The 15,327-nt window shown below is 39.3% G+C and overlaps 1 protein-coding gene across 4 annotated transcripts in view; it reads right to left on the bottom strand.

Annotated features, from left to right (window-relative positions):
- Nucleotides 1–382: 382 nt before the first annotated feature.
- The window catches only part of HDHD2 (haloacid dehalogenase like hydrolase domain containing 2), a 47,749-nt gene continuing 32,804 nt past the window's right edge, over nucleotides 383–15,327 (bottom strand). For all 4 annotated transcript variants that reach the window (XM_017529687.2, XM_017529685.2, XM_017529686.2 and 1 more), the window contains exons 5-7: nucleotides 8,080–8,296; nucleotides 5,955–6,018; nucleotides 383–1,766 (exon numbers count right to left, since the gene is read on the bottom strand). In XM_017529687.2, the coding sequence (XP_017385176.1) occupies nucleotides 1,663–1,766; nucleotides 5,955–6,018; nucleotides 8,080–8,296 (385 nt within the window). In that variant the 3' untranslated portion in view covers nucleotides 383–1,662. The remainder of the gene's footprint in view (nucleotides 1,767–5,954; nucleotides 6,019–8,079; nucleotides 8,297–15,327) is intronic.

Genomic DNA, 15,327 nt, shown 5'->3' with positions numbered 1-15,327 from the left:
GAGATAAATGTAAAGATAAATTCTACCAACCTTTTTCAGATTGTTAAATGTGGACAGTCCTGCTTCATCATCATCATCATCATCACAAATGCAGAGCACTTACCATTTACCCAATTATATTCTAAGTTCTTAACATGTAGTTCATCCATGTAATACTCACACCAACCCTATGTGGTCCATTTTATAGATAAGGAAAAGAAGGCATGAGAGGTGAGGTGACTTGCCCAAGGCCAGAGAGCTAGTTATGTGTGGACCAGGATCCAGAGTCTATGTTCTTAGCCACTCCACTCACCTTCTGATTTGGGGTGGTAGTCATACCACATCTGTCTTTTGTACTCTGGGATATATGAGTACGAAGGTGAGGCATTTGCAAAAACAAAAACACAGTGCTCACCAAACTACCATTTATTTAGCTTTGTTCCATCCCATCCAACACTGCTGATCTCTAAACAAGCATCAAAACCCGAAGCTCATTAACATCAGTGTGAGCGTCAGTAAGGTGAACACTACAATGATATACAACTACATCCTAATAATTCAATGCCCAAGAGCCCCATAAAACAACTGCAAAGGCCCAGGATTATCATGATATGCAAATGCACTAGGAAAATCATTACCTACTTAGTCCCCTTCATTTTAGTGGGTTTAACATGAGAAGAATAATCCATGCTACAAGACGAGATTTCATTTTACAGCTGTAGTAACCAAGTACATAAAAGCTTGAATCTGTCCCAATAGCTTCCAAAAAATTTTTCCCATAGTGTCAGAGGCAAAAATAATGAAATCTTGCAAATGTACAGTTAATAGGACCCTAGTGGCCCCTAACTTCAAAAATGCATGGTCTGTAAGACATTAAAGGCTTGATTCTAGTTTCTGCACTGTTCCTGTTAATAACAATGTCTAATTAAAACATCTGTAAAATACTGATAGTTTTAATTTTACATAAAATTTCCAAAACAACGGTTACACAGTATAATAGGTATCTGCAATGAATAGGTTATTAATGGAAATATTATTTTAAATTAAAATATGGTTCTAAATTTAAATTAGTCATCTCTGGCTAATCAAGAGAAGAAGTCACCCGTGCTGGGAAAACAGTAGAAAATTTAGTTTTCGATATCTGTTAAAGCAAATTCACTGTATCACTTGGGCTAAAGGACAATTCACTTTGCTGCTTCTGTCTTCTCCATTTGGCACTTCTAATGGATTTCACAGTTGAACTCAATATTAGAACTATGGCCTAATGCACCTTTTAATACATTACTTTATAACTTAAAAACCACTGTTCAACTTTATTCACAGTCTGAATTCCTCCCTCCCTGTTTTCCAGTGAGGAGACAGCAGAGAACACTCTACCCTGTGGTAGCTTCTCCCTCTCAGCCCCGCCTAACCTGATGAATATTTTAAAAGGAATGCCATAAAATCTCAGCTTTCCCTTTCTTTGGGTCTCATCTTCAGTTACAAAATAAAAGGGATTAGCAAGGCTTCCTGGCGGGTTGCAATTCAATACCTTTCTTCCTAATTAATGCACAGTAAAGGAGGGTTAAAAAGTGATCAGCACTAACTGGTATGTGTCTACTGATGCTGGCACTGACTTGGTAAGGGAGTCATTCCAGACAATAAGAAGCTGCGTTTCATGTTGCTTCAGATGCACACAGTGCTTCACAGTAGGTACTGCAGAATGTGGTCCACAGCATGAGGGAAACTCTCACAAGTTAAGTAAGGAGGTGGATTAATTTTTTCTTCATCTGCTGCTCGATATTTCCCTGAAATGAAAGTAAAGCCAGTAAACACAGGCTACCACCAAAATGCTAAATTAATCATACCCCATGAGCACCTGGGTCATCACAGAACCACCCTTACAATTATGAGAGAATCAGGAACCACACATCTCCCAAATCACCTTTTACTGTGGCTTCAGCATGTAAAATAAGGCAATTCAAAGAAATGTCACACTCAGCCTTTCCCCAGGCCTTCTGGTCATTCACAATGGACTACCACAGGTACTGGGTCATCTAACAGCTAAGGTTCCCTTCACATATCCACAGCTGATGAAATCATTTTCATTCCCCTACCCTCAGCCCAAAAGATAGATTGGTGATTAAATCAATGCTATAAAATGGAAGCCCAGACCCCAGAATGCAGAGGACTCATCCTTCCCAGTGGCAACTGGGAATAGGATGTGCTGCTGCCACGCACAGATCCAGGGAGCCTGGCAGATGAGAGCGCCCTGGGGTGGGGTGTGAAAGAGTGACGGATGCTCACAGGCCTGGGGCCAGGCAGGCCACCTGGCAGGCATCAAGCAGCAGGCTCATTGCCTGACTCTCCTCAACCCTGGAATTCAAGATGGCCTGCTGTTCCTAGCACCTGGCACAAAATTTAACACCCCAACACAGCAGAGGAACCATTCCACAGTGGACACAAAGACCTTTCACAAACATAAGTCAGAAGGTGTATGGTTCCTATTTAAAGACCCTTTAATGGGTCCCAGTGCCCTTCAGAAAGAATACAAAATCTCTACTGCTGTTTACCATGCCCTTTGTCATGCAGCCCCAGCAAACCTCTCACCTAAGCATGTGCTACTGGTTCACCAGGCTGCAGTCCCAGGCTGGCCCTGGCCCTTCTGAAGGCCTTCATACCTGCCATTCCCTTGGCATTCGCATTTCATTCTTCTCACCTGACTAACTCCTTCATGCTTCAGGTCAGATCCCACATTCCCATACAAATTAAACCCCCTCCCTGTTATTCACCTTGTTCTTTGCCTCCACAACATTTACAACAATTTGTAATTATGCATTTATTTGTTTAACATCTGTCTCTCATTTAAGAAGACTAACTTCTTTGAGAGCAGGGACTATACCTATTACACATCCCACTGTATTCCAAGTACCCAATATAGTGACTAGCACATAGTAACCATCCTGTAAGTATCTTTTTAAAAAATGAATGGAAGGAAGAAGAGACGGGAGGGAGGGAGGAAATGCAGAACACAGCTCCTGCCCTGTAGCCAGCAGGGCTGCCTCTGCCCTTCACCTTTCTCCTTGCTCTCTCTTCCCTTTGTGGTCTCTGTTGTTGATTCTTCTGCTTTTCCCAGTTTTCTCTTCCTAAACTCAGCTCTTTCAATAATAGACCCACTGTTTTCTACAACTACTTCTTTAAGAGGCTTTGCTGGACAAACACAAAGCCTGAAAACCCCTTTTCCATATCTTTGCATCATGGTGGAGATGCTTCCTGTCTTATCTTACTGATTATAGCTTCTTACAGGAAGGGAGCCAGCATCAAATGTACCAAGGTAATTAATATACACCTCACTCTCGTTAGCACCCTCAAGGCACCTGTCCATAGTATGGTCCCCACAGCAAACTCTACTGCCAGCTTTCTTCTCAAGCTTTAACATCATTAAGTATAAATTCCTTTGCAAGGTTTCTATTTGGTCTCACAGGTAAGTTAATGACTAAATATTAGTATATGACTTACTTTCTAGATCCAGTGGTCTAAGAGACAAATAAATAAGCTTCCTTGCTGTGGAGTTAAAGGCTTCTGCTTAGTCTGGCTCTGCAAGTAGGGTTTCTACAAAGTACAAATTGACAAAAGTGGCTGAGGTATATGTTCTAGTTCCTGCACCTAGCACTGTGCTTGGCACACAGCAGGGGCTTAATAACGTTCGCTAAGTGAATGTAGCAGCCTGCACTGCTCATGGCTGACTCACTCACTCCAGCTGCCTGTGCTTTCATGGATGAATAAATGATGAATGGAGGGAGAAAACAGGATGCTATGTTAATGATATATGAAGGCAAAGAAAGAAAGATCTATTTTTTTTTAGATGACTTTCATATGTTAAACAGAAATAAATTCTGGTTAGCACTAGTCAAAAATCTTTATTAACAAATAACTGAGCAAATGTATATTGAGGATCTACCTTGTGCTACCCCTTGAGAAACAAAATTGCTCAAGATGATTCACAAAAAGCACTTGTTATTGAATATGAATTAAAATATTTAAGGTAATTTTCAACAATGGGAAGCCTAGCAGTTGTCTACTGCACTGAGTTAAAATTTATCAATGAAGCTGGCTGTTCCACGTTTTTAGAACAGTAGGGTTATTCATGATTTTTCTGACCAAAGATCAAAGGTACAGATATGCCTGTTTCCATGAGCCATAATTAGTTGATTTACTAATTACACATTTTAGACTTGATTGTGTTATGCTGATTGCTTCTCAAAGACTAAAATGATGCCTGTGAAAGGCTGGTCACAACCAAATGCCAGTCAGAAAAGATGACAGAGCCAGTGGAGACCAGCCAGGGGAGCTGGGCCCATCAAGACACTGGCAGAAATACCATTTTGAAGCTTAGTGTAAATCCTTAATTACATGAGCTAAAAAAAAAAAAAGAAAGAAAAAGAAAACGTTCATGGGAATAATACACAAGTAAAAATAATTATCTAAGGATTTCTTCAATAACCAGAAAATAAAATTGGAAAAGGCAGGAATCTGAAACAAAGAGACATGGAGGTTGATGAGTGTGGCTACTTTTCTAGACTTTAATTCATTCTTCCTCTTTTCTACTTACATCACAGGGCTATTATGTTCCTGGGAAGGTGGTCATTTTGACTGAGACATTTGAACAAACCCACTGTGTTAATTCTAGAGTGACTGGTTATCTGTTCACTTCAGGCCCCAGGAACAAACAGACAGTGTTTTCACTCTTTGTACAGGCCTTTGCCACATACTTCTTATTCAATTGTAGCTCCACCTACATTTCTTATTTCTATTTGAAATTCAAAACAGATTTCATGCAACCACATTTTCTTGAACACACATCACAGTCACTTTTTCTAAAAAATTTCCCAGATGTAACTCTTCTTTGACTTTATGTTTAAATATTCCCTTCTGTAAACAGCCTATTAAATAGTTTTACTACTATGATATGAAACCAGGCAAATGAGCTCACAGAGACATCTATGGAACCTCTTATCTGCTATTTGATTTATAAGAGTCTGATAATAATTCTTGGACAAGATTTCTAGCTGTCATATGCTGTTAATTCCAAATGCAGCAGGTGCCATTTGAGGGGCAGCATGCAGGGGAAGAAGGGCTTTTCATTATAACGGTAACAGCTCATTAAGTTCCCAATGCAATAATATTCAGCCCTACTCACAGATCTTATGCCCGTTCTTTCCTTACCTCAAAAGGACTTTATGATCACACTCTACACAGGATCATAAACTATGAGGGCGAGAAGGGACCAGTCCAATCCCATCATTTTTAGAGGGCCTGAAAAGGGGAAGAGCCTTGACCCAAGTCTCACACAGCTAGTTAGTGCAGAGCTGAGACCAGCACCCAAGGCACTTAACCAGTCTATGGTAGTCATAATACGGTATTAGCAAATTCTCCCCAATAAGGTCTTTCCTTTTTCTTAAATTTATTTGAGATACCATATAGATTAGACCTAATTGTGGTGAAGGAAATAATTCCTAACCTTTTGCTCACTACAAACAATAAGTAAAGAGAAAAAAGAGTTCTTCGAATATTTTTGTAAAAGTTCAAACATTAACACAAAGGTTCAGATTACTTAGTTGGCCAGTTCCTAAAGAGATCAGTATCATAGTCATATAGCCAGAAAGAAAATAAAAGGTATTTTTACAGAGCACCACAATCCATGGTCCTTTGCTCCATTCCTCTGTGGTGAATTGTACATCCAGGAAATCATATAAATGCTGTCAACCATGAATGGTTATCTCTAGGAAGGTGTTAAAACACCTCTGAGCCCTGATCTTCCTCACTTTGTACAGCACAGGCCCCTCCCCAATTGTTTCCTATAATCTTAAGCCATTTTATTTTTGCTTTGTGGCAGAAAGAGAACAAAAGTGCCCAGGACTGCCATTTCTGCAAAGATTGTTCTTTAAGCAACTGTGTATTCTACTATCCTGTTTTAGAAAATGCTTTATACATACCAGTCTTTACTAAGATGCCCAGCATGCCAGCATCCTGAGCCCCACCAACATCATCCCTGCAATCCTAGAAAAGCATAAAGGAAGTATTTAGTCTGCTGTCTTCAGTAGGCTAGCCAACAAACCTTACCAATTGATTTATTACGCTAGGATGTCCAACTGTAATGCCATGTTTTTTTATAAAAATAGAAAAGAGAAGATGTAAAAGGTGAATCCATGTGTAGTGCTCTAAGGAAGCATTCCAAGCTTGGAAAGGGAAGTATCTCAGAAGTGGAAGGTATGCAATAGAGTAGTAATCCTGGTAACCAGAGACAGCAGAGTTATGATTCTCCATCTTTGCCACATCTACATCTATTTATCTCTCTGTTAAACAGATCATGGAAAAATGCATTTTATCCATTTGGCAGTAAATAATCCAACTGCAGACAGTGAATGAGCTACACTCAGAAGACAGCTTTTCTGTGGACCATGTAGTATATTATCCTCACTTTCCATCCCATTGTCCTAACAGCTACCTGTTAAAGTTAAATCCAGACACTTAAACAGACTCTGACTGTCTGATGTCCATTTCACACTTGGGAATAACAGATAAAGAAGCTCCTCTTTCTAGTTATTATTCAAGACAAGGATAAATATACTTGGTTAACTGTGATGATGAATGCAAGGTAACTAAAATTCCAAGGACTGAAAGAAATATCAAAAAAATTAATCTTGCCACCTCATGTCTATAAGCAGGATTGATTCGGACTATGCCTGAAGAAAATTTTTCCTTAAAAACCATTAATATTGTTCAGCAACAACCCTTGAAAATGAGTTTCAGAATGTCAAAATCCTCATTCAAGGTCCAACTTCAAACCTTTCCTGTTACAGCTAAACTTGCCCTGTTGAAGAACAGAGATGGGGCAGAAGAGTAAGGGAGATGGGAAAAAGTGAATGTGGAAAAAGAAGTGCGGGAACTACCACTGTCCTGGATAACCAACAATCCTCCATGCAGCTGAACACAGCTGTTGTTGCATCCCTTCCCACCTCTCATCCTGTCCCAGGGCGAGCATCTCCTGGGATAAAGAATTCTGAAGTCTCCAGCTCAAATAACCACTTCTTTAGACACATTTAAGGCAGCTAAAGGCTTGCCAAGAGGAACACGTGACTAAAAATGACTAAAAAGATAGTTTCTCAAAATACTAGTGAGGCAGTGATTATCCTATTCAATTTTAAGTGAATGATTATAAAAACAGAAGATAAAATCAGGAAGACTGTGATACATTTCCACCATCACAAGTTAGACAGCTAGGGAGGGAGTCCCGAACTCCAGTTCTACTTCCAACCGTGCTAATTAGCTATGGGAATTCAGGGTTGGAGATTCACCTCTTTGGGCTTCGGTTTCCCAGTCTATAAAATGAGAGTTTTGGACCAGACATCTGTGATGATCCTTCCCAGCTTCACATGTTGTTATTTAAAAATTGAAATATAATCCTGGCCACCAACTTACCACGTGGCAGTGTGCTTTCCATTCCAGCTCTTTTCCCATCATGACATACATGGGAAGTACGTTTGCCTAGTACACTGGGGTAAACTGACAAGGTGCTCACGGCCACAGGTGACCAGCCAGGGCCTCTAATCATTCCAGGCTCAGCCCTGCCACTCAAAGGGCTAAGGTGATCAATATCTTTAGCTATTTGTGGCACACAGAGAAGTTCTTCCATAAAGCACGTAAGAGAAAAAACAGTAGTGGTAGAATTCTTTGGTATAGGTTCTCATTTGTGTAGAGGTTTTCCTCAAAAAGACATTTAAAGCATTCAGTTGACTTGCAATATAAATGGTTTTTTGAATTATATATATAAAAATATATTTATACATATTTTTGGAGTTAACTATATACATATATATATGTATGTATGTATGTATAACACACAAATCTCCCATTACACTATGAAGAAATGTCAGAAATAATAAAAATTTCAGTTCTTCAGAAGAGTATCCCTGACAGGAAATCTCGTTTTATAGGTAGCTATTTACACTGTCTACATTGTCAGTAATACAATGTCCCCTTCCCTAAAGCAGTGTTTCCAAGCTGGCTCTCCCAGCATGGTAGGTGAGCCGGGAGCACCTCCTGGGTTCTTCTACTTACATCTCCTATCATGACCGCCTCCTCAGGTTCACAGCTAGTGCCCCGCAGTGCTTCCAAAAAGAATGTCTTCTCTGGTTTTCCCACGACTGTGGCTTTGGTATCTGTGGCATACTCTAAAGCAGTCACAAATGGTCCAGGCCCCAGGGCTAAGCCATCTTTCCTCTTGTAATACCTGGCTTTGTGGATTGCTATCAGAGGTGCTCCATCCAGGAGTAACCTAGAGAGAACAACAACAAAAGGAAACTAGCTGAAAGCAAGGCTTTTATGTCTGGAATGAATATCAGACTTACCAAGTGGCTTTATTCACACCCACAGAAACAAATAGTTTCTTATTAACTTTTAATGACTTGCTGTCTTCTAATGAATTCACAAAGAACTGCTGGGAATTACACTTAGATACACTAAAGAAAGGTGATAGATTATTAAATTTGGGATTGCTTCAACCTTTTACCTTTAGTGGTTTCAGACACTTTACCCAAATCACCAGGGAAAGGGAATTAAGAGAACTAACGCAAATAAGACACTCAAGGGAAGAAGCTTAACTTAATGAGACAAGTTGTTTCAACCTTCCCCAATGGTAGGCAGCAGGCTCCTGAGCCTTTTACAATACTACACAAGTGTTGCTGCAGTGACATATTAAGTTAACTCCTAAAATATCTGGACTCCTGTTTCCTCTACTCCAAAATGTAAGTTTCTTTTTAATTCAGAAATTTTTAATGAAGTGTTTCACAAAGAGTGTCTGCTTGCACTTTTCCTTCCTTTACCTTTTGACTGCTTTCAACATTATTTTGCAAATCAGGCCATCTTCCCTGAAGAACAATATTTACGGGACCCTTCTCCGTCAGGTCCCTTCCTTTGTCCTGATATAGGACAAACAATACTCTCACATCAAACAAAAGGACATAAAGAGTTTTCCCACTGTTTTGATAAGCAAATTCTACATATAGCTAAGAGTCCTCATTAACGACTCAGGCAAAACAACAAGTCAAAAAGTTTAATATTCATTTTCCAGCACCCAACCTAAAACAACTGCCATCCATCACAATCATACAGCCTTTAGTCATATGACAGAACTATGCACGTATTATCATCTAATGGCATGTGGGACATGATATATTTCTTAAACTGCTTTTAACCAATGTAATAATTGATCTCACTAGCTTAATTTACTTTAAGGCATATACTTGGTTAAAATATTTAGTATGTCCATCAAGGAAGAATTCATCATATCTTGCCCTTCACAATTATGAGTAATTAAGTGCTCAACTATGACACTGCTAAATTATTTTTGTCAGTGGGCATGGAAATGCCTTCCTGTGGGAGATGCAGAATTCAGACATTTATGATTAAATATTTTATTAAGTAAAAACCAATACTATTACAGGGCCTTACTGTTAGTTACTACAAATTGCTCACAGCACTGGACAGATCCTTCAAATTTATTCACTAATATTAATACAAATTTATTTCTTAAAGCTTCTCTTGAAATGCAACTATTAGGAAACCTGGCAAAGCCATTCTGTTGGCCTTAAAGACCTACAGCTGACAGCAATGAGTTACTAACAGGTGACTTATCTATCTCCTCTCCTGTCACCCCACCCCCAAGCCCACTTATTTGCTACTCTACCACGGAACTAGAATTCTTTATGTAACAGACCTCAAAATTGCTTTCCACTTACACAGCTAAACTGAAAACTCATTTGATTTAGCTTTGTTAATATTTTATTATATATTAACTGGGGATAAGACTTATCAGCTTGACTGATGTGTGTACTTAATTCCCAGGCAGTACTTTAGTGCCTTCCCTGGAAGAGCTGAAACTGTGGGTTCCTCTACACTTCTCTAAATGGGAGCTGGTTCTTCATGAGGCTAGAGAAGATGTACGTCTCTCAGGGAAGCAATTCTTCCTTCTAACCTGTTCTTCTCTGCAAAGCATAAGCTTTACTGAATCTTTAAACAGCCAAGGCATATTGAGGATGGACTGAAAAGTAAATGTTTTCTAGGACACAGATTAAAAGATATTTTATAGTTAAAACATTTTTTTAAATATAAAATAGAGCCACCCCAATACTTGGAGTATTTTTGTACTTACTAGACAGGCAACAAAATGTTGGCTGTGACTATCTTGTCCCCCCAAAAATTCATGTGTTGGGAAATTAATTCCCAAGGCAACAGTGTTGAGAGGGAGGACCTTTAAGAAGTGACTAGGTCATGAGAGCTCTACCATTACTGAGGAAGTGGGTTAGTTATTGCAAAGTGGGTTCCTGATCAAAAGGATGAGTTTGGCCCCTTCCCTCTCTTGTGTGCGTGCTCTCTTGACCTTCTGCCTTCTACCGTAGAAGGAGGATGCTGCAGAAAGGCTTTCCCCTGGTGCAGAACCTTCAACCTTGGACTTCCCAGCCTCCAGAACCATAAGAAATAACTCTGTTCTTTAAAAATTACCTGGTCTGAGATATTGTTATAGCAGCACAAAATCGAAAAATATAGTTGTTTTTAATACAGACATAATATGTCAGCAGGAAATCTGAAAATTTTCTAACTATAAGCAGGTTAAAGGCCAGGCATGGTGGCTCATGCCTGTAATCCTGGCACTTTGGTATACCAAGGTAGGAGGCTTATTTGAGGCCAGGATTCCAGACCAGTCTGAGAGGCTCCATCTCTAAAAATAATAGCTATGTAATTATTATAATTTTAAGAAATAATTATGTGATTTACTTTATTGTGATACTCATTTTATTGTAGTGGTCTGCAACCAAATCCAAAATATCTCATAGACATGCCTGTATTTGGAAGAATGCTAGACTGGTTTCTGGGTTTTAGGTTTTTGCTTCTAGAGCAAGTCACAAAATTATTTCTAATAATAATTACATATATATATATATATATATATATATATATATATATATATATAATTGTTTTTTAAAGGCACAAAGAAGGCCTGATTCAAAAATTTCTGGCTATAAATTCCATGTAGGTGAATAAATAAACTGTAAAAAAATCCTAGCCAGGTAGCAGGGCTATCATATAAAAATCTCAGGCAGGGCAACAAGAGAAAGCTGAAGGGATGATTTAAATTTAGAGCCACATGATTTCTCAAAGACCTAGAACCAGAAATACCATTTGACCCAGTAATCCCATTACTGGGTATATACCCAAAGGAATATAGATCATTCTATTATACAGGTACATGCATGCATATGTTCACTGTAGCACTAGTCACAATAGCAAAGACATGAAATCAACCAAAATGCCCATCAATGATAGACTGGATAAAGAAAATGTGGTACATATACACCATGGAATACTATGCAGCCATAAAAAGGAATGAGGTCATGCCTTTTTGTAGGGACATGGATGGAGCTAGAAGCCATTATCCTCAGCAAACTAACACGGGAACAGAAAACCAAACACTAAATGTTCTTACTTATAAGTGGAAGCTGAACAATGAGAACACATGGACACAGGGAGGGGAACAACACACACTCGGGCCTGTCGGGAGTGTTGGGGAGGGAGAGCATCAGGAAAAATAGCTAATCCCTGCTGGGCTTAATACCTAGGTGATGGGTTGATAGGAGCAGCAAATCACCATGGCACACGTTTCCCTATTTAACAAACCTGCACATCCTGAACATGTACCCCAGAATTAAAAAAAAAAAAAAAAAAAAAAAAAAACCCAAAAAATAAAAAAAAAAAAAAAAAAAAGAATAAACAGAGTCACAGAGTATTACTAAAAGAGGCCCAAAGGAACATCAAGTCCAACATGCCCTACTTTACAGATGAGATCATCTGAGATGCTGGCACCAATCAAGGAGAGCTAGAACCAGTGCTGGAACCCGGAACCTGAAAACACATCTGGCATTCTTCTAAATACAGGCATGTCTATGAGATATTTTGGATTCAGCTACAGACCACCACAATAAAGCAAGTATTGCAATAAAGTGAGTCACGGATTTTTTGGTTTTCCATAGTCTGTGAGTATGCAACAGCATTGTGTCTAAAAAAATATACATGTTAATTTAAAAATACTTTATTGCTAAAAATGCTAACAATCATCTGAGACTTTAGGGAGTCATAAGCTTTTTGCAGGTAGAAGGCCTTGCCTCGATGTTGATAGCTGCCGACGGATCAGGGTGGTAGTCATTGAAGGCTGAGTCACTGTGGCAATGTCTCAAAATAAATCAACAATGAAGCTTGCTGCATCAATTTAATTTTCATGAAAGAATTCTCTGTAGTAGGTGATATTGTTTGACAGTTATTTTACCCACAACAGAACCTCTTTCAAAATTGTGAGCCAATCCTCTCAAGCCCTATTGCTGCCTTCATCAGCTAAGTTTTGTAATATTCTACATCTTTTGTTATTTTAACAATGTTCAAAGCATCTTCACTAGGAGTAGATTCTATCTCAAGAAACCACTTTCTTTGCTCATCCAAAAGAAGCAACTCCTCATCCATTCAAGCTTTATCATGAGATCGCAGCAGTTCAGTCACATCTTCAGGCTCTACTTCTAATTCTAGTTATTTTGTTATTTCCACCATATCTGCAGTTAATTCCTTCACTGAAGTCTTGAACCCCTCAAAGTTATCCATGAGGGTTAAAATCAACTTCTTTCAAGCTCCTGTTGATGTTGACATTTTGACCTCCTTTCATGAATCATGAATGTTCTTAATGGCATCTAGAATGATAAATCCTTTCTGGAAGGTTTTCAATTTTCTTTGCCCAGATCCATCAGAGGACATCATTATCTATGACAGCTATGGTCTTAGAAAATATATATTTTTAAATAATAAGGCTTGAAAGTCAAATGACTCCCTGATCCGTGGGTGGCAGAAGGGGTGTTGTGTGAACAGGCATGAAAACAACATTGATCTCCTGGCACATCTCCAACAGAGCTCTTGGGTGACCAGGTGCTTTGTCAATAAGCAGTATTATTTTGAAAGGAATCTATTTTTCTGATCAGTAGGTCTCAACAGTGGGCTTAGAACATTCAATAAACCATGATGTAAACAGATGTGCTGTCACTCAGGCTTTGTTACTCCACTTACAGAACACAGGCTTTAATTTAAAGTCACCAGTTGCATTAGCCCCTAACAAGAGAGTCTGCTTGTCCTTTGAAGCCACTGACTTCTCCTCTCTAGCTATGAAAGTCCTAGGTGGCATCTTTTTCTAATGTAAAGACTGTTTCATCTACATTGAAAATCTGTTGTTAAATGTAGACAGCTTTATTAATGATCATAGGTAGATCTTCTAGATAACATGCTGTAGATTTTTTTTTGAGATGGAGTCTTGCACTGTTGCCTGGGCGAGAGTGCAATGGCACGATCTTGGCCCACTGCAACCTCTGCCTCCCAGGTTCAAGCGACTCTCCTGCCTCAGCCTCCTGAGTAGCTGGAATTACAGGCATGCACCACCACTCCTGGCTAATTTTGTGTATATTTAGTAGAGACAGGGTTTCACTATGTTGGCCAGGTTGGTCTCCAACTCCTGACCTTGTGATCTACCTGCCTCAGCCTCCCAAAGTGCTGGAATTACAGACGTGAGCCACCGTACACATGCTGTAGCTTCTACATCAGCATTGGCTGCTTCATCTTGCACTTTAATGCAAGTTTATGGAGACAGCTTCTTTTTTTAAACCTCATGAACCATCCTCTACTAACTTCAAACTTTTCTTCTGTATCTTCCTCACCTCTCTTAGACTTCCCAGAACTGAAGAGACTTAAGAGAATGTTGTGGCTGGTTTGAGCTTCTATCCAGACCACTAAAACTTCTCCACATTAGTAATAAGGCTGTTTTGCTTTCTTATCTTAGGTGCTCACTGGAGTAGCACTTTTAATTTCCTTCAAGAACTTTCCTTTGCATTCACAACTTGGCTATCTGGCACAAGTGGCCTAGCTTTCAGCCTATCTCAGCTTTCAACATGCCATACTAACCTTACTCATTTCTAGCTTCTGACTTTAAAAGACATATGACTCTTCCTTTCACTTAAACACTTAAAGGTCACTGTAGGGTTATCAATTGGCGTAATATCAGAATCATTGTTTCTCAGAGAATAGGGAGGCCAGAGGAGAGGAAGAGAGATGGAACAGCTGACTGGCGGAACAGTCAGAACACACAAAACATTAAATTTGCCATCCTACATGGGTGTGGTTTGTAGCTCCCAAAACAATTACAATAGTAATACCAAAGATCACTGATCACTATAATACACAATAATAATGAAAAGTTTGAAATATTGTCAAGAGTTACCAAAATGTGACAGAGACACAAAGTGAGGACATGCTGTTGGAAATATGATGACGACGACTTGCTCAATGTACGGTTACTGCAAACTCAGATTGTTAAAAAAAAAAAAAATGCAGTATCTGTGAAGTGCAATAATGCAAAGTAAAAAGAGATATGCCTGAACACTACGCTGTCGTTCTAAACAACTTAAGTATTTTCCCTGAAGATGAAGCGTGTGAAAATGAAATTATACTGCTGTTTAAGTAATGAATGAATTAGACTGCAGTTTAAACACCTACCATATGTCCAACATCAAACTGTTAAGTCCCTCTTACCCTCTCACCCCACTCCCCGAAAGCGTTCCTCACCCAATCTTTCCCATCTCAGTAATTTCTCGCAGTTACTCAAGCCAGAACCCTAGCTGTCATCCTTGATTTCCTACTTTCTCCCACCACCTCCACATCCCTATTCACTAGGAAATCCAGTAATTTCCACTTGGGAAACAAAAATTAAAATATCTCAAAACTGTCTTACTCCTTCACCTGAACTGTAATAGCCTTACAATCGGTCTTCCTGCATTTTACTCTTGACCTATTATTCCAATCCACTGTATAAACAATAGTGGGAGTTTTGAAAAGTGCAGATAGATGTGATCATGTCCCTTCCCTGCTCAAAATTCTTTAATAGCTTCTCACTGCAACCAGTAAAGTCCTTAGCACAGTCCTTGCCCTATCTTAGGACCTCAGGCCTTGCCTTAGGCCTTGCCCTATCTGCCCCCCACCCTACAACTCCACTCTCATCTCAAGTTACTTTTCCCAATCACTGACTGAGCTCCAGCCACAATACTCTGTTCTCACTTCCTCAAAAAATGTCAAACTCTTTCCTGCTTCAGCCCCCACATGGTGCCCCCTCTACCTGAAACGGTTCTCCATACTTTTCACATAGATTTCTTCTGCTCATTTGTCAGGTTTCAGCTTACATGTCAGCAAATCAAAGAAGTCATTTTCAATGTCTCTTCAAATAAAATG

Source organism: Cebus imitator, unplaced genomic scaffold, assembly GCF_001604975.1.
Source record: "Cebus imitator isolate Cc_AM_T3 unplaced genomic scaffold, Cebus_imitator-1.0 Scaffold60, whole genome shotgun sequence".
Lineage (NCBI taxonomy): Eukaryota > Metazoa > Chordata > Mammalia > Primates > Cebidae > Cebus > Cebus imitator.
The sequence above is the reverse complement of the archived record's forward strand: the minus strand, read 5'-3'. Positions and strand labels throughout refer to the sequence as shown.